The 25,701-nt window shown below is 39.0% G+C and overlaps 2 protein-coding genes across 4 annotated transcripts in view; one reads left to right on the top strand and one right to left on the bottom strand.

Annotated features, from left to right (window-relative positions):
- Positions 1 to 83: 83 nt before the first annotated feature.
- tmprss3b (transmembrane serine protease 3b) lies at positions 84 to 20,497 on the top strand. Of its 3 annotated transcripts, XM_058380541.1 has the most exons (15): positions 84 to 411; positions 2,150 to 2,299; positions 3,746 to 4,041; positions 5,219 to 5,504; positions 6,228 to 6,350; positions 6,564 to 6,677; positions 7,165 to 7,288; positions 11,363 to 11,491; positions 12,423 to 12,469; positions 12,657 to 12,822; positions 12,980 to 13,149; positions 13,384 to 13,479; positions 13,710 to 13,837; positions 14,784 to 14,933; positions 18,822 to 20,497. In XM_058380541.1, the coding sequence occupies exons 3-15, from the start codon at positions 3,967 to 3,969 to the stop codon at positions 18,843 to 18,845; spliced, it is 1,632 nt and encodes a 543-aa protein (XP_058236524.1). In that variant the 5' UTR covers positions 84 to 411; positions 2,150 to 2,299; positions 3,746 to 3,966; the 3' UTR covers positions 18,846 to 20,497. The 3 variants fall into 3 exon arrangements, with proteins under 3 accessions (XP_058236524.1, XP_058236526.1, XP_058236525.1); XM_058380542.1 differs by lacking the exons at positions 84 to 411; positions 2,150 to 2,299 and adding an exon at positions 3,342 to 3,620; XM_058380543.1 differs by lacking the exons at positions 84 to 411; positions 2,150 to 2,299 and having other exon boundaries at positions 3,336 to 4,041; positions 5,222 to 5,504.
- A 1,177-nt stretch (positions 20,498 to 21,674) lies between these two features.
- pknox1.2 (pbx/knotted 1 homeobox 1.2) overlaps positions 21,675 to 25,701 on the bottom strand; it is a 14,793-nt gene continuing 10,766 nt past the window's right edge. The window contains exons 9-11 of the mRNA XM_058380544.1: positions 24,937 to 25,013; positions 23,664 to 23,827; positions 21,675 to 23,266 (exon numbers count right to left, since the gene is read on the bottom strand). Coding sequence (XP_058236527.1) covers positions 23,064 to 23,266; positions 23,664 to 23,827; positions 24,937 to 25,013 — 444 coding nt within the window. The 3' untranslated portion in view covers positions 21,675 to 23,063. The remainder of the gene's footprint in view (positions 23,267 to 23,663; positions 23,828 to 24,936; positions 25,014 to 25,701) is intronic.

The raw sequence follows: 25,701 nt of genomic DNA, 5'->3' as shown, positions 1-25,701 counted from the left end.
GGCCCGATTATTTATTTATTTATTTATTTTAAAAAAAAGAAGAAGAAGAAGAAGAAGAAGAAGAAGAAGAAGCGTGCATTCGTCTGAGATGTCATCTCGGATAAATTATTTATTTATAAGGATTGAGCTCGTGAGCATTACGCATGTTTATTAACTGATCATCTCCTGGGTTATTATTTTATTTATTTGTTTGTTTGTTTTTTTACGTGATATTGGACTCAAAACAAAACAACATTCATCACTAAACATATCCAAAGATATAAATGGCCTGAGGAATGCTTTTTTTTTTTGTGAACCCGCTGTAGCTTTAGGTGATGCAGACAGACACGACGCTTAATGCGGAAGTTGGGTCCTTTCTCCAAACACGTCACGTTCTGAAGTCCGCCAATCACTTCCAGCGCGATTGATGACGTAAAGACAAATCTGCATGAGCTTTGACGTAACCCGCGTCAGCAACATGTGTCTCTTTTTCTTTTCTTCTTTTCCTTTTCTTCTTCTTCTATCATTAGAAGATGGAAATACCTCCATTGTGTTCTGTAAATAATGATGTTATATGCAGGCATTAGTTTGTTACATCCTTTGAGGTTTGATGTGGAATTATATCCACAAATGGTTCCAGTCCATAATCTCAGCTCTAACCCTCTAAAGAACCATTGTTTGGGATATATTTATATTAATTCATGCAGTTATATATTATATTTTATAATTCATGCAGTTATATATTATGCAGTTATATATTATATTTTATATATGTGTTGTTATATATATATATATATATACACCGATCAGGCATAACATTATGACCACTGAGAGGTGAAGTGAATAACACTGATGATCTCCTCATCATGGCACCTGTTAGTGGGTGGGATATATTAGGCAGCAAGTGAACATTTTGTCCTCAAAGTTGATGTGTTAGAAGCAGGAAAAATGGACAAGCGTAAGGATTTGAGCGAGTTTGACAAGGGCCACATTGTGATGGCTAGACCACTGGATCAGAGCATCTCCAAAACTGCAGCTCTTGTGGGGTGTTCCCGGTCTGCAGTGGTCAGTATCTGTCAAAAGTGGTCCAAGGAAGGAACAGTAGTGAACCGGCGACAGGGTCATGGGCGGCCAAGGCTCATTGATGCACGTAGGGAGCGAAGGCTGGCCCGTGTGATCCGATCTAACAGACGAGCTACTGTTGCTCTAACTGCTGAAGAAGTTAAAGCAGGTTCTGATAGAAGGTCTGTCTAAGCTGCTGTAACACAAGAATTTCCCTAGTTGGATCAATAAAGTCTATCTATCTATCTATCTATCTATCTATCTATCTATCTATCTATCTATCTATCTATCTATCTATCTATCTATCTATCTATCTATCTATCTATCTATCTATCTATCTATAAAAGCATGCAGATAGAGATAAAAAGCTTCTGGTACCGTTCACAAACTTCTGACCTTTTGGGATTTTCACACAACCCTCTCTACAGAATGTTGCAAAAACAAAGAGTCAAAAAAAAAAAAAACCCATTCAGTGAGTAGCAGTTTAATGGATGGAAACGCCTTGCTGATGAGACTGATTTGAGTTGACATGAAGGCTATGGTAACTCAAATATCAACTATTTACCACCACAGTGAGCAGAATATCAATTCAGTATGCACAATACACATAACTTTAAGGGTTCTGCTTATAATGTCAGCAAAGGAGAGGCGTCTGAGGCTACAGTGGGCACAGGTTTAATGAAAAGACTAAAAAATGTTGATAGGTGTTCCCTAAATCGGCCCCTTAGTGTAAATGTACTCTCAAATATAAAATATTCGCCTGCCAATGTACATAATATATGCTATTCCTTATGCATATAATTCATCTGCCTGTCATTACGTTCACAATCAAACCTTCTTTACATGCACTACCCCTAGTGACAAAACAATTCTAACCTAACTTACACCACTTTTATAAATTTTTAGGAGAGGAGTGTGGTGTATATCATAGGAGCATACAATTACACGTACACTGAATGAAGTGCCTCTTAAAATGAGATCAAGTGAACAAAACTCATTAGAGGCTCGAAAACATATTGCAGCTGCATGCTTTGAACATTTCTCTCTGACAGCTGAGTCACTACAGTTCTCTCTCTCTCTCTCTCTCTCTCTGTGGTCGTGACTGCAGAAGAAGGGGATTAGAGCTACACAGAAGTCATTTGGCACACACAGGCTGGTGAATCATCGAGGCTGAGCACAAAAGCCACTTCAACGTCACACAGTGAGAGACAGGGGAGGTCAACACGACAACATGCCTAGGGCGAGAAGGAGCAGCAAGGTAGCGACACCTTCAGGTCAATCCGTGTCTTTACATGCAATAGCACTTCATTGGGAACATCTGTACACCGACTGATTCATGACATTATCTAATCTGTAGTGCAGTGCATAAAATCACATCAACCATCAGTAACCATTTATACAAAAAAATTTATCTTGACATCATAATTCATAACGCATTTTCTTCAGTATATACTCTATATTGTCAAAAGTTTTGGGACACCCCTCCTAATTATTGAATTCAGGTGTTGTTTTTCAGGGGTTAGTTCCAGTGAAAGGAACTCTTAATGCTTCAGCATACCAAGACATTTTGGACAATTTCATGCTCCCAACTTTGTGGGAACAGTTTGGGGATGACCCCTTCCTGTTCTAACATGACTGTACACCAGTGCACAAAGCAAGGTCCATAAAGACATGGATGAGTGAGTTTGGTGTGGAGGAACTTCACAGAGTCCTGACCTCAACCTGATAGAACACCTTTGGGATGAATTAGAGCAGAGACTGTGAGACATGTCAAAACCGGGACGTCTGCCTTTACATGCACATGAATGTAATATGGAGTTGACCCGCCCTTTGCAGCTATAACAGCTTCAACTCTTCTGGGAAGGCTTTCCACAAGGTTTAGGAGTGTGTTTATGGGAATTTTTGACCAATCCACTAGAAGCGCATTTGTGAGGTCAGGCACATGTTGGACAAGAAGATCTGGCTCACAGTCTCCGCTCTAATTCATCCCAAAGGTGTTCTATTGGGTTGAGTCAGGACAGGCCAGTCAAGTTTCTCCACACCAACCCCTGGGGACGAGCCCAACCCCTGAAAAACAACACCTGAATTCAATGATTTGGAGGGGTGTCCCAAAACTTTTGTCAATACACTGTACCTTCAGTATTCAGGTATTGCCTTACACTAAACAGGTAGCCATTTTGTTTTTCCTTATCATGATATACCATAACATACCTTTTCATGATGAATTATTGATAACTAAAGTCAACATGACTGCTGCTACACAGGGATAAATAAGGTTTTAAAAGGGACGAACTTCGGCCTTGTGTGCTGACCTTTTCATGCTTGGCCTCTCTCGCTGGCAGGAGGCTGGTGTTCAGCTCCATCTGTAACTGCTCTGATGTAACTGGAGTAACGTAGGCAACACATTGCCCGGAGATCTGATCCACAGCTGTAGTGGCATTACAGAGCGCTGCTCACTTGATCAAATGTCTCATTGTGTTACGGAAGAGGTGTGGAGAGAGAGAGAAAGAGACAGAGAGAGAGAGAGACACACACACACACACACACAGAGAGAGAGAGAGAGAGGGTTTTTCAGAAAGGTAGCCAGCTTTTAGTTAACTCTTATTATATTTCCGTATATCCATTATATATTAATTATCTAATTATTAGTATATGCACTTATTATAACCCTTTTTTTTATTTATTTGCAACTTGTTTGTCTTAGCATCATGACGTTTGGGATTGAGATCAAGAAGATCTACACCAAAAAGCCTTAGCCAATTCATTCTCTACTGAAAGTACAACTCATTTCTTCAGTTGCGGGGTTTTTTTTCTTTCATTTGAGCTTTCTTCACCCAGCTCATAGTGGGGTCATTGTGAACTTTTTATGGCATCCATGGACAGCATCACCTACTGAAGGGTCAGAGATGAAAGGATGAGACAGAAATGATGGCTTACCTTGAAAAGAAAACTGGAGAACAACAGCAGCCTGACTCAAAGGGAATAAACACCTTGGGCAAGGTAAGGAAAATCTATTCGTCGCTGCTATTCTCTAGCCTAACATGCCTCTTGCCAAATTTTATCCAAAGTATTGCAAGAAGATAGAAGAAAAATGACAAATAGGAATTATATTGTCCTTGAAATAACTAAATATCAATCACATACAAAAGCAATAAACTTACATGTTAATTCCATCCATGATAATTACACATCAAATTGCACATTGGTTCATGTTCCTGCCAGACAAAAACCAACGGACAGACCTATCCTGCAAAAGGGTGTTTACTATTACTTAGGCTGTTACTTGGTACTCATTTACTATTGATCTATATAGATAACTAACTAACTGTGGTTTGTATCCACAAAAAACATGAAACAATATGAAATCTTTATGCGACTGTATCTGTAATTGTAAGTGTGTGGATTTCAGTGTTTAAAGAGACTGAACAGATTATTATCCTCTTTAACACCATAGTGCTGTTTAATTCTCGATTCTGATTGGCCAGAAGGTGTTGATTAATTTCCATAATTAACAGCAGCTCTGACAATAATGCTGGCTGTAATTTAAATCACAGGTTTATTTTAATGCTCTGTTTCGAATACATTAGCGTTTCTATAGTCACAGCTTACACAGGGGTGTGTATCATGGACACTCCACACAAACAGGCTTAAAGTGATGTGTCTTTCTTAAGATAGTGAAGCTTTTTGTGAGGAAATGTTTATTTACTTTTATAGAATGAGTCTCCAGTGTCGGCGCTTTGTAAAATTATTTATTTATTTATTTATTTATTTAAGAATCTTTTCTGTAAACAAAGCTGTGCATTTTTTTTTATTTAATTAACATTTAGTGTAATTTTAATTAGCTTTAATTGTAAGTTTAATAATAATTTTAATAACTGTATATTGAGATCCTCAAAGCTTATATTTAAAGCACAGCTGCCATTCAAAAACATAAAAATGTAAGAACTTGGACCAACTGGTATAAAGTACTATATATATATATATATATATATATATATATATATATATATATATATATATATATATATATATATATATATATATATATATATATATGTATGTGTGTGTTGCCTATTATAGTGATGGATCTATAAAAGAAGACATTATGTTTGATGAACGGTTTTCTTATTCCTTTCCATTAATACACACCGCTATTCACATTCATATTTCTTCTAAGGAGGAGGTGGAGTCAGGCCATTTTGAAGCAGACACAAATAGCGAAGATCTCCCGAACATCAGGACCCCCAGCGTGATCAATGTGAGCCCCTTCAGCAGTTCAGTAGGCGGCTGGGAGACTTCCAAACCCCCGCAGTACCTCGACCCCAACACCCAAGACCCACATGTGCCCATCGGCTGGCCTCCTGAGACATCAAATTCACTCCCTATCTACAAAAAACACATCATTAAGACGTCTTATAATTCACACAGGGCGTCCATCATTAAAGTGCAGCCCTTCATCCATGGTATGTGAAGTGGACTCTTCGTACCACTTTATACGATGTGGGCTATAAGCTGTTTAAGTGCTTTGTACTTTATACTAATATTATATTATTGTTTTGTTGATGAAAATGGGCGCATTTTGATTTGTAATTTACAAGAATTTAAAAAATATAGAGATTTCTCAAGAGAATATCCAAGCTTAGTAGTGATGAATAATTCCTAAATGTATGTCGGAAATGATTTTTATTAAAAACAATTAATTAATTTTGCATCTATTGCACATAGGTGAAGCATGCCGATTTCTTTCTGTGTTTTCTGCCTTAAACCCATATACAGCATATTTTACGTATAATACTTCATTACTCATTTATTTATATTTCAAGCAAGTTAAAAGGGAGTCAGTATTTAATCATAAAAACTCTAAATAACTATATAATTAAGCAAAACACTATAACAAAAACAAATAGCTACATATACACTTAAATAAATAATTATACTTACACAGCAGAGTATTATTACTAAACTCTAGTACTTATTATATAAATGTGTTGAATTATTCATGCACTAGTACTATTCCTTATTATATAAACCTTTTTAAAGGCACACTATAATCCACATTTCCATGTTTTCGAGATTATCTCACTAGTGAGGAAAGGTCCAGTTTAGCACCCTGATTTTAACAGGGTTCAAGCCCTTATCAGGTGTATTTAATTTAGTGACCTCTTCGTTTTCTTATCTCTCTAAAGGAGAAAACCTGTCAAACTCTCGGTCCGTGTGCTGGGCAGACAAACCACGCAAACTCCTGATACTGCTGATGGTCATTTGTTTGTTAATAGGACTGACTCTGGTTCTAGGAATTGGTCTGGGAGGTGAGTCTCTTAGTGTCATGTCTTCCTGGTGTTAGACACTCTTCAGTATCTTAGCACTATAAATATTTAAAGACACACAGCTTGTAATTAAGCAGAATTGTCTGACACCTTAGAAGCTGAATTTATTTATGTATTTATTTTTTTAAAAGTGGTCATTCAAATCAGAATCCCAAAGTTTTTTCCCCCTTGTATATTCTCGCTTATTTTTCACAGTGGGTTTGAGTTGCTCTGGAAAATTCCACTGTGTCTCTATGGGGTGTATCAGTAGATCTGCTGTCTGTGACGGAGTCAAAGACTGTGGCGAGGGAGAGGATGAACTCAACTGTGGTGAGTGCACACACACACACACACACACACACACACACTATAAATGAAAGTGTTAAATTACTGAGGCTAAATTAGGTGAAGTTTGATCCACGATCCCATTTATAATGTTCAAGCCTCTCCCAGTTGAATAGTAAATAGTGCTCTCATTTAAAATTCAATTTTCTTTGTTAATACATTTACTGCTAATGCTCCCCAGATAAATATCTTTATGACTCTAACTTGCACGAGCTATTAGTGAAAACTCTATTTAGTTGTTATTTAGTCCTCATGTTTTGGGGGTGTGGCTTGTTTTGGGGGTGTGGTTTTGTATGGAATGCTGATATAAAAAATTATATTATTATTATTATTATTATTATTTCTCTTTTTTTCAGAATTTCCATATCTTTAACCACAATAATATATTTCGAAGTGTATTGATCTACTCAGGAAGCCTCTTCATACCTGCTGTCTTTTAATTACCATCATATTTCATCACTGTTTTCTTTAGTGCGAGTAAGTGGGAGACACTCCGTCCTGCAGATTCACAGCAGGGGCATATGGAGCTCCGTGTGCTGGGAGAACTGGAGCGCCAATCTGGGAATGTCTGCCTGCAAACAGCTCGGCTATAACAGGTGCAGGAGCACATGTCAACTAGTACAAGCCAGCAGCTCCAAGTGTGGATAACTACAATCTTAACTATGTACCACTGAGCTTAGAGTTACCCAGAGGAAACATTTAACTTATTTCATGATATATAACATACGTTATTTGGCAGAAACCTTTATTCAAAAGCAACATAAAATTCTTCTGAGATCCAAGTGCCTTGGTAAAGTTAGGGGCAGATTTGTAAAGCCTGGGTCTCTGGTCAGGAACCGGTGCAGCGGTCAAATGCAAAATAAAAATTGTATACATTACACCTCCGTTTTCAGTTTTGGTGTTCTGCACTGGTTTTTCTTGCTTTAGTTTTTCTCATCCCCCAAATTAGTTCAGCTTTTTAAGAACTTTAAGAACAGATGCAGTGGCATGCATGCTTGGCTCAAATGATCTTTTTTATATCCGTTAGTCAAGTTACCTGGATTTTCTTTCTTACTTATCTTTTCATCAGTACACTCAGTGTATGGCTTATGGTTATTCGTTTATCTTGCTCTGGCTAAAAAACTCACTGCTTATTGGCTACTAATTACATCATTAACATTTCAGACCCTGTGATTTTATGTGCATTGGCATGATTTCTATGCATCATATGTGCAACAGCATGATGCACAAATACAGTTGTGCTCATAAGTTTACATACCCTGGCAGAATTTATGATTTCTTGGCTATTTTTCAGAGAATATGAATGATAACACAAAAACTTTTCTTTCACTCATGGTTAGTGGTTGGCTGAAGCCATTTATTGTCAAACAACTGTGTTTACGCTTTTTAAATTATAGTGACAACAGAAACTACCCAAATGACCCTGATCAAAAGTTTACATACCCTGGTGATTTTGGCCTGATAACATGCACACAAGTTGACACAAACGGGTTTGAATGGCTATTAAAGGTAACCATCCTCACCTGTGATCTGTTTGCTTGTAATTAGTGTGTGTGTATAAAAGGTCAGTGAGTTTCTGGACTCCTGACAGACCCTTGCATCTTTCATCCAGTGCTGCACTGACGGTTCTGGATTCTGAGTCATGGGGAAAGCAAAAGAATTGTCAAAGGATCTGCGGGAAAAGGTAGTTGAACTGTATAAAACAGGAAAGGGATATGAAAAGATACCCAAGGAATTGAGAATGCCAATCAGCAGTGTTCAAACTCTAATAAAGAAGGGGAAAATGAGGGGTTCTGTTGAAACCAAACCACGGTCAACTAAAATTTCAGCCACAACTGCTAGGAAAATTGTTCGGGATGCAAAGAAAAACCCACAGATATCTTCAGGTGAAATACAGGACTCTCTGAAAAATGTGGTGTGGCTGTTTCAAGATGCACAATAAGGAGGCACTTGAAGAAAGATGGGCTGCATGGTGGAGTTGCCAGAAGAAAGCCATTACTACGCAAATGCCACAAAGTATCCCGTTTACAATACGCCAAACAGCACAGAGACAAGCCTCAAACCTTCTGGCACAAAGGCATTTGGAGTGATGAGACCAAAATTGAACTTTTTGGCCACAACCTTAAACGCTACATTTGGAGAGGAGTCAACAAGGCCTATGATGATAGGTATACCATTCCTACTGTGAAACACGGAGGTGGATCGCTGATGTTTTGGGGATGTGTGAGCTACAAAGGCACAGGAAATTTGGTCAAAATTGATGGCAAGATGAATGCAGTATGTTCTCAAAAAATACTGGAGGAAAATTTGCACTCATCAGCCCGGAAGCTGTGCATGGGACGTATTTGGACATTCCAACATGACAATGATCCAAAACACAAGGCCAGGTCATTGGCTACAGCAGAATAAAGTGAAGGTTCTGGAGTGGCCATCTCTGTCTCCTGACCTCAATATCATTGAGCCACTCTGGGGAGATCTCAGACATGCATTTCATGCAAGACAGCCCAAGAATTTACAGGAACTGGAGGATTTTTGCCAAGAAGAATGGGCAGCTTTACCATCTGAGAAGATAAAGAGCCTCATCCACAACTACCACAAAAGACTTCAAGCTGTCATTGATGTTAAAGGGGGCAATACACGGTATTAAGAACTGGGGTATGTAAACATTTGATCAGGGTCATTTTCTGTTGTCATTATGATTTAAAAAGAGTAAACACAGTTGTCTGATAATAAATGGCTTCAGCCAAACACTAACCATGAGTGAAAGAAAAGTTTTTGTGTTATCATTCATATTCTCTGAAAAATAGCCAAGAAATCATAAATTCTGCCAGGGAATGTAAACTTATGAGCACAACTGTATCTATGCTTGTTGAAGGCCCCCTAGTGGACAGGAGCCAGGACATGTGCCTAGTTGGTTATCTATCACTGAGTCCAGCACTGGCTGTCTGTCAGTATTGGGATTTGGAAAAGCAGCCTCAGACCCTTAAGCACTGAGCCACCATTTCCCTATAATTGTTCCAAATAACTCAACAAACCTCATTGTGTATTTTCGATTCGAGTGGTTTGGATTTTTTTTTCGATCACTTGGGACCTATCAGGAAATGTGATACATGAGGAACAAGCCACTGAACAAAATCAATCCGATAAGGGGTTTAAAAGTTAAGCAGTGATAAGGCGATGCTTAACACACAAAAGCGGCCATGTTCTCGCAGTTCCCATGGTGATGTTCTCATTCAGATGTGAGACTCTTTTCCTGGACGACAAAACCAAGCGGTCACACATTTAGAAAGAATGAGGAGAAGAACATTTAGTCGCCATTTATTCTCATTTATGTTCTCATTTATGTTCTCATTTATATTCTTACTTTATGTTACCGGTTAAAATTATGCTTATTATTTAAGTATTACATCAACGTCACTGTACTATTGTTACGAATAAGAATTGCTAGACCATCTGGAGGAGACCATCAGCAGGATTTCCTGCTGAGTCTTTGTTCCTTCCAACGTTTCTATACAGATCAGACGAGGGATTCCTCTATTTTACTGCCCCATCCTCCTGTGGTTTCCTTCTGTGTGTGTGTGTGTGTGTGTGTGTGTGGTTTTCCCCCCTCCTACCTTATGTGGGTGTAATACAGTCGCTTCTTCCCCAAAGCCCCCATTAACAGCTTCATTAATCCTATTAAAATCAGTCTGCCATTAAATGAAAGAGAAAATCATCGCAAAAACACATCCACACCAGAATTAGGTCAAAATGTTCCCTTTTTTCTCCTATTGACAGCATTTCTGTTCGTTTCTTTTTCCATTTTTTTTTTTCCACTTTTAATTTTTTCCATTTAACACTGCAGCCACGGTTCATTGGTTTTACTCTGCAGGCAGGCGTCGTGGCACGAACACGAGCGAAAAGTTTTATGTGCTTCCTATCGAAGCTCCTATCAAGATTAATTACAGTGCCTGGAGACATCTGCTCATAATCACACAACTAATGAGAGTGACTGAATTGTTATGAATTGTTGTGAATTGTTATACTGCGTGTGTCAGTCACAATATGGTCAGATAGAGTTATAGAGTATGTAGCTGAGTGTGTGTTTTCTTCATATGCTGTATATACACCGATCAGGCATAACATTATGAGCACTGAGAGGTGAAGAATAACACTGATTATCACCTCATCATGGCACCTGTTAGTGGGTGGGATATATTAGGCAGCAAGTGAACATTTTGTCCTCAAAGTTGATGTGTTAGAAGCAGGAAAAATGGACAAGTGTAAGGATTTGAGCGAGTTTGATGAAGGGCCACATTGTGATGGCTAGACAACTGGATCAGAGCATCTCCAAAACTGCAGCTCTTGTGGGGTGTTCCCGGTCTGCAGTGGTCAGTATCTATCAAATGTGGTCCAAGGAAGGAACAGTGGTGAACCGGTGACAGGGTCATGGGCGACCAAGGTTCATTGATATATGTGGGGAGTGAAGGCTGGCCCGTGTGATCCGATCCAACAGACGAGCTACTGTTGCTCAGATTGCTGAAGAGGTTCTGATAGGAAGGTGTCAGAATACACAGTGCATGACGGGTCAGAGCTGTAAAATGGGGGACCAAAACAATATTAAGCAGGTGGTCATAAAGTTATGCCTGGTTGGTGAATATATTCACAAATGACCCTTTGTCTTTTTGCAGTTATGTGAATTCCACTTCCATCCCCCTCTCTTCTGTCGAGTCGGCCTTCAAGAAAAACATAGTGATGATTAGCTCCCGCTTTCCCATTCATTATCAAACCTTCAAAATTCACAACAGCTCCTTCCTCAGGTACGCACAACCTACCACGTCTTTCAGCATAACCCTCACTAAGGATATGTTTATAGAAGCATTAGCTCCACTTAACCATGCTTAGAATATGCTTTTTATGGATTAGCTGCATGATCTTGACAAACTCCCTTGTTCTTCAGAAGATTAGGTTATCGGTGTAGCACATGCTAAGAGGTGGATGTTCATCTGTTTACACTGTCTGCACAGAGCTGTGTAACTAATAGCCACTAATATGTAATAATATACAGTAATGGGCAGGAAATTTTGCATTTTCAAGGTTTAAAATTTATCAATTCGTAATCAGTAGTTCCACTTCACTTGATGAAATAATGTTAGCGATAGTTAGTCATAGCTAATGATAAGCTTAATGGTAAATGTCCTTCAAAATCAATTACATTGTCCCTTATAAAGTTTACAAATTTGACCTTGCTTTATATATATATATATATATATATATATATATATATATTATAAATAGATAAAAGAACATAGCACCTCATCTTGCTAGCTAGCATCCATACATAGTCTACCTATCTATGGATAGACAGATAGATAGATAGACTGATAGACAGATGCCATTTCTAAGTCTGGGGTTTTTACTCAGTGTTTTGTAGTGTTTAGTGTCAATGTGATGAGGCTCATATTTAATAATAATAATAATAATAATAATAATAATAATAATAATAATAATAATAATAATAACTCCTCTGGTTTAAGCTATTAACAGTACAGGACTACAGATTTAGATATTTGTAGCACTAAACATATACAGAGAGTGTCATTGTGTTTCACTCCTAATACAGATGTTCCAAGTTCCATTTTGTAAATATAAAAATCTTGTACAATAAATAAATAAATATAAATATAAAATAAAATAAAATAAAATAAAATAAAATAAAATAAAATAAAATAAAATCTTCTGTTTCTCCAGAAACGTTCAGTGCATGTCCAGTTTGGTCACAGTACTCAAGTGTATAGGTGAGTGTGTGTGTGTGTGTGCCTTTAGTGCTAGATCACCCCTTTACCTAGATTACAATTAAGTCCTTCATATTAAATAACTACAAATTATTCAGTAACTACAGCGCTAAATAAATATTATTAGCAAGCACTTTCAGACCTTCTTCACCATGACATGTTTTGCTGATATCTTGTCCTGTCTGTGTAGACTGTGGTACCAGACCCAGTTTCAGGACCCGGATTTCAGGGGGAAATGTTTCTCTCTCTGGGCAGTACCCATGGCAGGTCAGCTTGCAGTATCAGAGTCAGTATCTCTGTGGAGGATCGCTCATAACCAACCAGTGGATTGTCACTGCTGCACACTGTGTATATGGGTGAGCAAAACACACACACACACACACACAATTGTATGCATACACACTTCCACTCCTTCCTCACATTTGCATTGTTGTCCATGTAGTTATTGAATACTACGCCTTAGGGACTGGGAAATATAAATACAATCATTCCTTTTTTCTCTCTGTGTTCTAGATTTGCTAATCCTGCTTTATGGATGGTTCGTGTGGGCCTCACAGACCAGCCTGTAAGTGGAGCAGCAGATCTCTCCGTGAAGAAGATCTTCTTCCATAGCGCATATTATCCTGAAGGCCTTAGCTACGATATCGCACTCATTAAACTGACGCAGCCGCTCACATTCAACGGTGAGAGCTTTGCATCCTGATTAGATCTTGAATACTGTATGGTTAAAGATCAGGAGGCTTTCAGTCATGACATGAAGAAATTTATTCTACAGGGTATTCTGTACAATTGATCTGTATCTGCTGTTCAATATTTCACCTGGCCGAAGTCGAGGAGTTGATTCACAAACCTCCAGATGGTTGTAGGAAGAATAAGGTGCAGTACCTGATGGGAAATGTTTACTTCTCCTCTCTCAGGTCAGATACAGCCCATCTGTCTGCCTAACTATGATGAAGCATTCAGTTCAGGATCCATGTGCTGGATATCAGGATGGGGAGCCACAGAAACAGGCGGTGAGCTCTTATTAGTATTTCAATATTAAGGACAGTGTTAGGGTTCTTTCTTGAGTTTTGTCTGCTCGACTAAATTCAAGGTAAATGGAAAATCTGTGGGGGTTTTTTCTTTAAATCATACAAAAGTGCAATTTACTGGCTCCTAAATATCTCAAATCGTATTTACTAGTCAAAGAAAATCAAGGTGGTGGGAATTAGATGTTTAAACCTCTTTATATATGTGTGTACAGGAGAGGTGAGTGGGTCTCTACACTCTGCCCTGGTTCCTCTCCTCTCTATTCGAGAGTGTAGAATCCCGGGACTTTCATCATGGAATATCTGCGCTGGGTATCTAACAGGTGGAGCTGACACATGCCAGGTATGATGAGTACATGACAGGTGGTGATAATAACAGAGATAAGCACAATTTATGCTGTCTCTTTAGGCATATAATTTGAATATGACATAAATATCTAATACAAGTCTGACCAGGCATAACATTATGACCAGCTGCAAAATATTATGTTGGTCCCCCTTTTGCTGCACTGTGTATTCTGACACCTTTCTATCAGAACCAGCATTAACTTCTTCAGCAATTTCAGCAACAGTAGCTCGTCTGTTGGATCGGATCACACGGACCAGCCTTCTCTCCCCACGTGCATCAATGAGCCGCCCATGACCCTGTTGCTGGTTCACCACTGTTCCTTCCTTGGACCACTTTTGATAGATACTGACCACTGCAGACCCCACAAGAGCTGCAGTTTTGGAGATGCTCTGATCCAGTGGTCTAGCCATCACAATTTGGCCCTTCATCAAACTCGCTCAAATCCTTACACTTTTCCATTTTTCCTGCTTCTAACACATCAACTCTGAGGACAAAATGTTCACCTGCTGCCTAATATATCCCACCCACTAACAGGTGCCATGATGAGGAGATCATCAGTCTTATTCACTTCACCTGGTCATAATGTTATGCCTGATCGGTGTATATACGTTAATATATTTAACATTCAATACAGACGTTTATTAGAATCAGATCAGAGCCTGAAAAAAAAGATTTGTAAGTCCCTAAAGAAAGATAAAAAAATGATGGAGGTTGTCATGCAGATATAGAAGCAGGTGAGACAGTTTTTAGAAGAACTGCCGTAGGTTCTTGAAGGTGCTGAAAAAAAAAAAGTTTTATTTGTAATCATTTAGTAATCATTTCATTGCATTTTAAGGCATCTGTCATCTGGGAAAATTCTAGTCAACATACCTGATTTACTGAAACATATCTGTTAAAATCACTATATTGAAATGACTGATACAGATGTGCCCCTGGGTAGGGGGACAGCGGTAGTCCACTGGCCTGTCAATCCTCGGTGTGGAAGCTGGTAGGAGCAGCGAGCTGGGTTCAGGGCTGCGGAAAAACGAACGACCCAGGAGTTTACACCAGTGTAACATACGCTCTTCCGTGGATACACCAGACCATGGAGGTAAGACAGAAAGTACAGGCTGAGCACAACTTTATAGAACAGTAAAAGCTGATACAGGAAAACAGTAATGATGAAACAGAGCTACTGTTAACCACCCTGATGTTTAATATTCCACCAGCATCACCCAATGTGTTTTATTCCACTTACACCACAGCAATTTGCCAATGCTAACAAAAAATATTTAACAAATGACACATCATAATAGATATTTAATAGTTAGATTTAATCTGTGAAACATCTGCAGAACAGAACTGTCCTTGAGAAGTCTGAAAACTTTTATTTTATTGTTTCAAAGCAATGGCACTGGATCTTTCCGACCATGTGAAATAAACACCTCATCACAGCAAACTTCACCATATCAGTGATTGAATGTACCATTGATTATGAAATGAATGTGATGACCTGAATACTCACTGAATCTGGACACAGATTTGATCCTTTTATGAGCATAAAATTATATATATACACTACCAGTCAAAAGTTTGGACACACCTTCTAATTCCATGGTCTTTCCTGATGTTTATTTCTTTCTACATTGTAAAACAATGCTGAAGGCGGCCGAAATACACAATAATGTCCATTGAACAGTTGATATTGAGATATTGTCTGCTACTGATGCTCTGTAAAGCCTTCATAACGCCTCTAATCTGAGGTGCTGTTAATTGGTGATTTCTGAGGCTGGTAATTCTAAATGAACTTCTCCTCTGCAGCAGAGGTCAGTTTTGGTCTTGCTTTACTGGGATGGTCTTCATGTGAGCCAGATTCATCATGGTGCTTGATGGGTTTTGCAAATGCACTTGACAATATTGTTCTTGCAAGAACTATTCCAGAACACCTGACCTTCGTGTCTTAAAATAACAACTGACTGTTTTTTGTTGTCGTTACATATGGATTACTTAAGTCCATGTGTGTCATTTCATAGTTTTGAAATCTCCAGTATTGTTCTAGAATGTAGAAAATAAATCCCTAAACAAAAAACACTGAATTAAAAATGTGTCCAAACTTTTGACTGGTAGTGTATTTCTGCTACAAGTTTAGTCCCATCCAGATGTTGTGACTGTAAAAAAAATGTACTATTACACCTCTATTTCCTGAACAGGAGTGTCATACATTATTCAAAATACAGGTCGAGTGAACGAATACTATGGAATGGCATCATGATAACACATTATATAGAAAAGCAAAGTAACTTCTTCTGTAGGCAAGTAACATGAGAACAGTCGCTAAGTGTTTACCACAAAGGCTGGAGAGACAGATGAAAGCTGAACACACTCGTGGGTGTCTCACTGGCCTTGAATGAGCCAACTTGGACAGCATGAGTTATTGCTGTCATTCATAGGATGGCAGCTGAAATCGATTCTCCTTCCCTTCGTCCAAATTTATCATGCTACTCGCTCCCTGTCCCAGTTGGCTTGGCTGATGGTCTGGCTGACAGCTGCAGTTTAGTCACAACTCTTCCATGCACAGATACTGACTTTTTAATATGCTCGGTTAGTATTGACCACTAATGGACATCATAAACATCAGAGCTTTTAGCTAAACTACAAAAGTAGAAAAGAAAATATAGAAATGCAAGGGTTGAGGAATAACACTAGCTAATAAAATGGCAGAAATTTGCTTTAGGAAAAGGACCACCTTTTTCTCAGTTTATGTTTCAAACCTCTGACTGTAAGTGTGACTGGACATAATGTTTACATAATACTGTGTTTTTCCAAACGAATCACGTCCAGCGCATGAGCAATCACAACAAACAAGAATTTTGACCTTACCCTGTGCTGAGACTAAAGCAGAAAACCCTTGTACTTCAATTCTAAATAAAGATTAAGGGCAGTCGGTGAACTCTGAGTAAATAGTTTCAAATTCATACAACAGAAAAAGCCTAAAGACTTTCCTGTGTCTGAAAAATGTAAGTTTTACCTCTGACTGTGTCAAAGCACCTCCAAAAATCTCTTCAAAGTAAACTTCACCATATAAGTGATTAAAATGGACTTGAAATTATTTTGTTAGATGAGGTTGAGGGTTCAATTTCCACCTCTGCGATGTATAGGGAATATTCTCCCCGTTCCTTGGGGGTTTCATCCCCCTGTCCAAAGACATGTGTTGTAGGCTGATTGGCATCTCTAATTTGTCTGTAATGTGTGAATGGGTGTGTGAGAGTGTGTGTGAATGTGCCCTAAGATAGACCAGCATCCTGTCCAGGTTATACCCTGCCCTGTGTCACGAGTCTCCTGGAATAGACCCCAGGTTCAATGCAACCCAGTACGATAAGTGGTGTAGAGAATAACTGGACAGATGAATGGATACTGAATGGAATTCAGGATAAAAAGTTGAACACACTCACTTAAACAAAACTAATACAAGAGCTATGAATCTGGACACAGATCTAAGATCTATGTTATGGTCATAACATTCTTGTCTGATGTATTTCAAAATATCAACAAACACTGTTGTAGCCGTTTAAAGGCAGTTGTTGTTCGTTTAGGGTTACCACAGTGGATCATCTGGTCCACACACTTGATCTGGCACAGGTTTTACACCAGATGCCCTTCCTGACACAACCCGCCCCTTTTATTGGTGCTTGGAACTGGCACTGAGGGTTAACTCTTCAGTATCTTCAGGAATCGAACCTGGGCCGCCCAAACATACACAGGAGCTTGCCACTGGACCACCAGGGGACAGTTGTTGAAATCTTAGTAAATGTTTCAAATTTGTACAACAGAGCAAGCAGTCATATCTCTAAAATCACATCAGACAGATGTACACCAACCAGGAATAACATTATGACCACCTGCCTAATATTGTGTTGGTCCCCCTTTTGCTGCCAAAACAGCACTGACCTGTCGAGGCATGGACTCCACTAGATCCCTGAAGGTGTGCTGTGGTATCTGGCACCAAGATTTTAGCAGCAGATCCTTTAAGTCCTGTAAGTTGTGAAGCAGGGCCTCCATGGGCTCCATACGTACATGACGTAAAGGATACTTTTGATAGATACTGACCACTGCAGACCGGGAACACCCCACAAGAGCTGCAGTTTTGGAGATGCTCTGATCCGGTGGTCTAGCCATCACAATTCGTCCGTTGTCAAACTCGCTCAAATCCTTACACTTGTCCATTTTTCCTGCTTCTAACACATCAACTTTGAGGACAAAATGTTCACTTGCTGCCTAATATATCCCACCCACTAACAGGTGCCATGATGAGGAGATCATCAGTGTTATTCACGCCATCTGTCAGTGTTCATAATGTTATGCCTGATCAGTGCATGCTTATGCTGATATGTAGTTGATTTTCAAACATCACCTGGTCTTTATCTGTGCGGTTTCACTGACCCTGTGTCCACTGAAGCCTCAGATTCCTGTTCTTGGCTGACAGGAGTTTTTTACTGTAGTCCATCTGCCTCAAGGTTTCAGTGTGTCATGTGCTCTGAGATGCTTTCCCTGGTTGTAGCTATCTGAGTATAACCGTAGACCTCCTGTCAGATTAAACACAGTCACCTGGTTAATAACGTGTTTCTATCTACAGCCTTAATACACATTGGATGTTTATTTCATTCTGCATGAATGCTGTGTGTGAAAATCCCAGACCAGCAGATTCTGAAACACTTACATAGACTGAAGAACACTCATCTGCCGAGTCAGCTTGTTTTTCAATTTACAGCTCAAAATGTTATGGTCATAACATTCTTAATGTTTTTTTTTTACAGCTGGCTTTTAGTAAAATTTATCCTTCAAAATTTCACTCCTTGATATATGCAGACATTAGATAAACAACAGGTTTGATCAAGTCTTATAAGAAGTGTCTGTTATGTACACTGAAGCATTCAACACCTCTCAGACCAAAGCCTGAAAAACATCATGAATCATTTCTTTACTCTTTCTCTTCCCTTAGAAAGAAGAGGAACGGAGTGTGTGAGCATCAGGACCACAGAATACGACTTGGAAGTGTGCTGAGAACTATTTCACACAATCAGTACACAAGCTACACTGAGGCACTGTCACACTTCTATATGGCTTAGGAGCACAATACAGTAGCTGTGTTACTCTGTGCTATCACACATGGCTAAGCATTAGCATGTGTTTAAGCTGTTTGAGAGGTTTATGTTAGATTTATATATTTATTTATGCAACCTATTTATTTTTAAGCCACACAAAGCTAAAGGCAGGACTTTAAACATGTATTAGAAATAAACAATAAAACGAAATGTCTGACTGCATCACAGTCATAAATGATTGCTAGGTAATAGCCTCCTAGCTAAATAATAGTTTAATAGTCTAAATAAAATCAACTGTAGGCTAAATTCACACCGCACATGCTAGGGGACACAGTGCCTCAGTTATAAATGTTTCAGTCCACTACGTTAGAGAGAAGTAAAGATCATCAGTGAGCTAAGAAGCTCTTCATAATTTAGGTTCGAATTGCGCTAGTCGTTATTTCATAACTTTCCAAGCAGCTAGGACATGAATTAAAAATGTAAATCATTAAAAACATACTGAACCCTGCACGGCCAGCTAGCTAACCTCTATGCTAACAACGACTAGCATTTCAGTAAACAAACAGCATAGTGACCATATGGTGTCTGGCAGAAATATATTTTTTGTAGTATTTTCTAAAACAAGAAAACATTTAGTACCTCAGAGGCCTAGAGAAATTTTTGTTTAAAAATAATTAAAATGGGGCAGCATGGTGGCTAGCACTGTTGCCTCACAGCAAGAAGGTCCTGGGTTCGGGTCCCAGGTTCGAACAGGCAGGGGGCCTTTCTGTGTGGAGTTTGCATGTTCTCCCCGTGCCTGTGTGGGTTTACTTTGGTTTCCTCCCACAGTCCAAAAACATGTACATTAGGTTGATTGGTCATTCTAAAATTTGCCTGTGTGTGTGGTTGTCTGTCTATATGTGGCCCTGTGATGGACTGGTGACCTGTCCAGGGTGTACCCCTGCCTTTCGCCCTGTGTGTGCTGGGATAGGCTCCAGCAGATCCCCGTCAGGAATAAAGCGGGTATAGACAATGAATGGACGGATAATTAAAATAAATTACGATCCTGTTATCGGCATATTAAGAGCTAACAAGCAGACATAATTTTTTTGCTGGTATAAAACATCGAAATAACCAAGGAGCAAAGGCTCTTTACTCAATTATTGAGTTTATTATAAAACAGAGAAAGGCAAACATGAGCACGAGTGTGAAAAGCAGCTCGAGTAGCATAAAAAGAGTTCCATTTTGAATTTCACCTGAAAAATGTTCCTAATAATAAATGAAGGCTATGGGGAGGGGGGCACACTAGCGTCGTGCCCCGTGTAATCATACTCATTCGTGGTTAGCCAAGTCCTGTTAGCATTACATTAGCATATTCAGGTGAGGTGTTCGGTTTATAAAGCTCGTAGGGAAACATGCAGCATGTGGAAACCCACCATGCAAAACTCAGTGAAGTCGGATCAGTGCTGATTTTTCTTTTCTTTTCTTTTTTTTTTTTTTGTTTACCACATACAGCGATGGCTGGAAAATAAAACGTGATAAGAAAGCTTGAGAGAAAAGAAGCAAAAAAAAAAAAAAAAAAAACCCCAAACAAGTCAAAGAATCAAAATCCAGAAAGGAGACAAGAGGGCATAGTTTAAAATGGATGGATTTCAGAAGTGAAAATGTTTTGGCAAAAAACAACAACTACAACAACATCGAGAACAACAACAGAAAGAAATATCGCCTACAGTATTAATGAACGTGATGTGGAGCATACCAGGAAGTGAAGGATTTATGAAACTGGCCGACTGTACATTATTTTTTTTCCTTAATAGTTTACACTGTGCAACTTCACACACTGTCTGTAGGCCTACATGTTTTCTACTGTAAAGTATAACAATGCTTGGAAATAATAGTGTTTTTTTTTTTTATTTCTTTACAGCAATAAAGTACAAACCCATGCAATAAATCTTTACATACTCGAAAAAACACTAATTGTCTCAGCTCAGTCGTGATGGGAAGAAAGAAAAAAAAAAAAAAGCTCATGGAGGCCAAAATGGCGGCTTGTAAGAATGTTCCATTGCAGTGATGGAGATAAGTAAAGAAATGCTGATTGTGTTCTTAATCAAAGGCCTTGATTACAGCCAGATCTCATGATATGCTTCCTGCAAAATTTCCCCTTTTTTAAATAATATTAGATTTTAAAAAATAGCAATTCTGTTTTAAATCACACCTTCGTCGATTTTTCTACCCTACCGTCAGCACACGGACGCAGGAGCCTGGAGCTTCCTTTTCTTTCAGCGCTTCCTGTACTGAACGTTAGGAGAGAGGAACTGACACGAAATAAAATAAGGCTTACATTAAATTATTAATTTTATATATTGTAGATTTATCACGTTTTCTTATTATGATTGTAGATTTATTATTTTTTATAAAATTTATAAGATTAAAACTTTTTTTTTCTTGACAAAGTGGAGGATTTATATCATAAGCTCATGGTATATCATTTCCTAAAAATACAACTATTAAAACTATTTTTTAAAGGGAAAAAAAGCACCCTAGAAGCGCATGTATGATAAGCCTGCTCTTTTCCCTCTCCTCGGAAAAAACACCTCCATTTTTTAAAGGAGCAATTTGTCATTTTTAAAAAAAATGTTTGCTAGACATACATATTCTATCATTTTAACGATACCTTCTAAAAAATACTGTCATTCAAGGATCTTTCTTTTTAGATTTTTCTGACCCAGAAATGACCCCCCCCCCCCACACACACACACACTGGAAACTCTGTTCCAGCTTAGCTCGCCACCTTTTTCCTTAAAAAGGCAACCCACAAGAGTCAGTGTCTTCATTGCAATTGCAATTCACCTTATAGGCAGCAGAGGGCTCTAAAATTGCAAACAACTCCTTTAAATTAAAAAAAAGGCTAAATGCTATAGAAAATGCAATGTATTGCATTTACATTTCTGGCATTTGGCAGATGCCAGAAATGTAAAGATGGCAGATGCTCTTATCCAGAGTGACGTACAAGAGTGTTGTGCTGAATCTTGTATTGGGTTGAATCTGATATTTCATTCAAGTTCACTTGGCCAGAAGAACAATGTAGTTTCTGTGGTCAATGTGGTGTTTGAAGGAAGAATCGACGAAGGTGTGTAAAACAGTACTGTAGTTCAGAGTGGGAAAATATAAGCGATTGATTCACTGTCTCTTTTAATGGGTGTTGGTTTTTCCTGCAGACTAAAGCTATAGCAGAAGTGCTGGTCAGTTGAATTAAAACAAACGTGAGGCCCGTTTCATTTCATTAAAATGAAACAATTAAGGCCTTGTATTTATTTGATCTCCTATTTATGACTATAGCAAAAGCTCTTTCTTTGTAATATCAGGTATTAAGCTTTATCAAAATTCCCCCAAAACTGGGCCATCATATCAAAAAAGGTGACTTTTTTTTTTTTCATCGCATCAACATAAATTGTCCTTTACCCAAAAAACACAGCAAAACTGAGCCAAAGCAAAGGGGCACCGATTCATCAGCAGTGTAAATATAAAAATAGTTTCTTCTTCTATGGTGCCAGAAAACAACGCAAACACAGGCATGCAAGAGACACAATCTCATCCAAGGTGACGAGGAAAAGGAAAGCCAAATCATCCAGCATTGACCTATGCGTTCTCTTTTCTTTTTTTCTTTTCTTTTGGCTGTTTTCAACATGGCTGTTTACAGTAACATACTAAAAAGTGCATGAGGTTTCCTTTGTGCTGCTGAACAGACAAACAAATAAACAAACAAACAAATTTTTGAAATGAAACCGGTGCATATCCTCACTGTGCAAGAAACCCCAGACATGTTGTACGATTGTGCTTATCATTTGCGTGTGTGTGTGTGTGTGTGTGTACATAAACTGCTTTTTTTTTGGCTTGTGTGGCTTTGAGCCTTCCAATCGTTTAATCATCAGGATGTTTGACAACCCGATTGTGACATACAGTACGTGACCATGCACTTGACCGCACAGTGAGAAAATGTCTCTCCTTCTTTCATTTCTTTGCGTTTTCTGTCTTATTCCTTCAAGGTTTTTCACTTGCTTAAACAATATCTCTTTAACAATATCCTTTAATGTGTCTCTCGACATCCCTGGCAGAGTGTGTGTGTGTATATGTGTGTGTGTAAATCTATTTTCTCATTCCTACAGTGAGTCGCTGGTTTCCAGACCTAGTCTGGTCAGGTCGGAGTGGGATAGATTGTCCTCTTCATCTTCTTCATTGTCGTCTTCGTCATCCTCGCTGTGGCCTCCCATCATCACTTGCTGCATGGCCAGCGTGGCTCCATCCGACGACAGCGTCTGCAGCCCGTCCTCTCCTCCTACCATGCTGACTGACACCATGGTACCTGAGCATCAGAAACAATAAAATCAATATTAATCAAACTGTGTGAACAGCAACAGGGCGAATTAAAGCATCGGTTTGTGATTTTAGCTTGCTTTGCTACGTGTGAGTCAAACTGCATATTCACTAATAAACCTTCTCCTTTTCGATCCAAATTACCCCCCTCTCATTTAAAAAAAAAACCAAAACAATACATTTTTCTTGGATTTCTTTCTAGGGAAAGGAAAAATTCAGGGCCAGAAAAATTTTAACTGTAGCATGAAATGATGAAACTTGCCAGATCTATTACATCCCAGTTTTCCCAGAAACACTTTAAAAAAAAATTACAAACGGCATCTTTAAATAAACCCTGTGATGTAAATATCACCGTGTTTATTTATAACTTATATGATTGAACGTACCATCTTCCATGGTAACCTGTTGCTGGGAGACCGAGGATGCGAGGGAGTCTGGCCAGAAGCGCTGAAGTGGACGAGTCTGTGGTGTTTTCTTTTTGTTCTTGGGCGCCTCTGATGAACTGGCATCCAGCATCGGTTGCAGGATTCGTCTTCGCGCGTTTATGAACCTGAGAAATCATGGGTGAAGGGTTTAATCAGTCAGAAATGATCAGAGCGGAAACACAGGAATGATCTCAGTGCGTCTTGTTGAGATTATAAAGTCAAAGATGATAAGGAAAGCATTTTAATATAAGAATAGAATTTTTTTCATTAGATAACCTGTACTGAAATGGTCATGCTGGTTTGTTTTCTATGTTGTAACAGAAAAAAACGTTGTCATTTATTATTGAAATAAAGCAGCTGTTGGATAACACGTTAATAGTGTAGTTTTATAAAACTGTGACTGTAATAAAAAAAAAGCCTTATCCTGAGGTCAGAAAAACATTTTGTCCTCGTACCTGTGCTGCAATTTTCATTCAAAATCTGTTTGGAAATCTATCTATTCATTGTCTACACCCGCTTTATTCCTAATTAGGGTCACAGGGATCTGCTGGAGCCTATCCCAGCACACATTGGGCGAAAGGCAGGGGTACACCCTGGACAGATTTGGAAATCCAGTGTGAAGGAATTGTTTTTCTTTGTCTAGAAAAGAGCAAAACTCAACTTGAAAACCATGTTATGAGTGCTTGCTGTGGAGGTGTGGTAGCTCAGTAGTTCAGATGCCCAGAAGGTTGAGTTCAAATCCCAGATCTACCAAACTGTGGCAGTGGTGGCTCAAGTGGTTAAGGCTCTGGGTCGTTGACCGGAAGATCAGGGGTTCAAGCCCCAGCACCGCCAAGTTGCCACTGTTGAGCAAGGCCCTTAACCCTCTCTGCTCCAGGGGCGCCGTATCATGGCTGACCCTGCGCTCTGACCCCAACCATCCAAGGATGGGATATGTGAAGGATGTGCGAGGATGGGATATGTGAAGAAAGAATTTCACTGTGCTGTAATGTATATGTGACAAATAAAGGCTGTTTCAATTTGTTTCAAACTGCCACTGCTGAGCAAAGCCCTTCAGTCCTCACTTGTATAAAATGAGATTAAAATGTAAGTCGCTTTGGATAAAGGTGTCTACTGAAGGACGTCTCAGCTTCAGGGGCTCTAATTATTTGCAGTGAAAATCCAAATAGACATGGCTGTGTTGATTTCTTCTAAAACAGCTGCTCCGTTCTAGTATTCGTTGACGTGGACTCACCAGTTGTTGACTTGCAGCAGGGTGAGGTTAGTCTGCAGTGCAATCTGCTTCTTCTCTTCTTCTGTAGGATAGGGATGCTGAAAGAGAATCGTTTAAACATTAATGGAGCTCAAAAGTCCTCTTCAATCCATCTGGGTTTTAGACGATCTCAACACAGTTTTTAAACGCAGGACGTTTAGGCATTTATCATTGAATTTGTTTCTGTACCCGTATCCTTCCCTCATTATTTGAACGTGCATTATCAGAATCAACATAAAAAAAAAAGAGTTATCTATGGAGTCAGTGAAGAAAATTACAGCAGCTTGAACAGACCATGGCAAATTTGGGAATCTTTCTAATCGGCTGCGCACCTGAAATATCTGCCTCATTAACTTTTATGTGTTAAAAATGGGAGCGGTGTGTGTCAGCCGCGGTCTCATTAGAACAATGTCTTATTGTGAGATGACACTCCATCGCACGCCTGATCTCCTCTTCACTGATGACCTTTCATTATCTCCTCCAACCCGGATAGTCAGATGAGGGAGTTTGAGACGTGTGTGTGTGTGTGTGGGGTGTACGGCCATGTGTGAATGCCTGCTTCCAGCCATCATGTGTCTGTCATCCCCTTCTCAAACCTTTCTTAACTCTCTTTCTTTCTACACCCAGTCATAACCTTCTCTGGTGAGCTTCTCATTCTGGATGTGACAAAAATTGATTTATTGCACTGTCATGTGCAACAAAAAAAAAAAACCTTACTGCAATATTTCCTATTATGAAATTACTCTC

The sequence above is a fragment of the Hemibagrus wyckioides genome, linkage group LG26 (genome assembly GCF_019097595.1).
Source record: "Hemibagrus wyckioides isolate EC202008001 linkage group LG26, SWU_Hwy_1.0, whole genome shotgun sequence".
NCBI lineage: Eukaryota > Metazoa > Chordata > Actinopteri > Siluriformes > Bagridae > Hemibagrus > Hemibagrus wyckioides.
The sequence above is the reverse complement of the archived record's forward strand: the minus strand, read 5'-3'. Positions and strand labels throughout refer to the sequence as shown.

What these genes read in the sequence shown, in the direction of transcription:
- tmprss3b (XM_058380541.1), top strand. Translation starts at nt 3,967, where the DNA reads ATGATGGCTTACCTTGAAAAGAAAACTGGAGAACAACAGCAGCCTGAC. An exon ending in CACAGTACTCAAGTGTATAG is followed by an intron (nt 12,470 to 12,656) that starts GTGAGTGTGTGT and finishes CTGTCTGTGTAG; the next exon opens with ACTGTGGTACCAGACCCAGT. An exon ending in GCAGCCGCTCACATTCAACG is followed by an intron (nt 13,150 to 13,383) that starts GTGAGAGCTTTG and finishes CTCCTCTCTCAG; the next exon opens with GTCAGATACAGCCCATCTGT.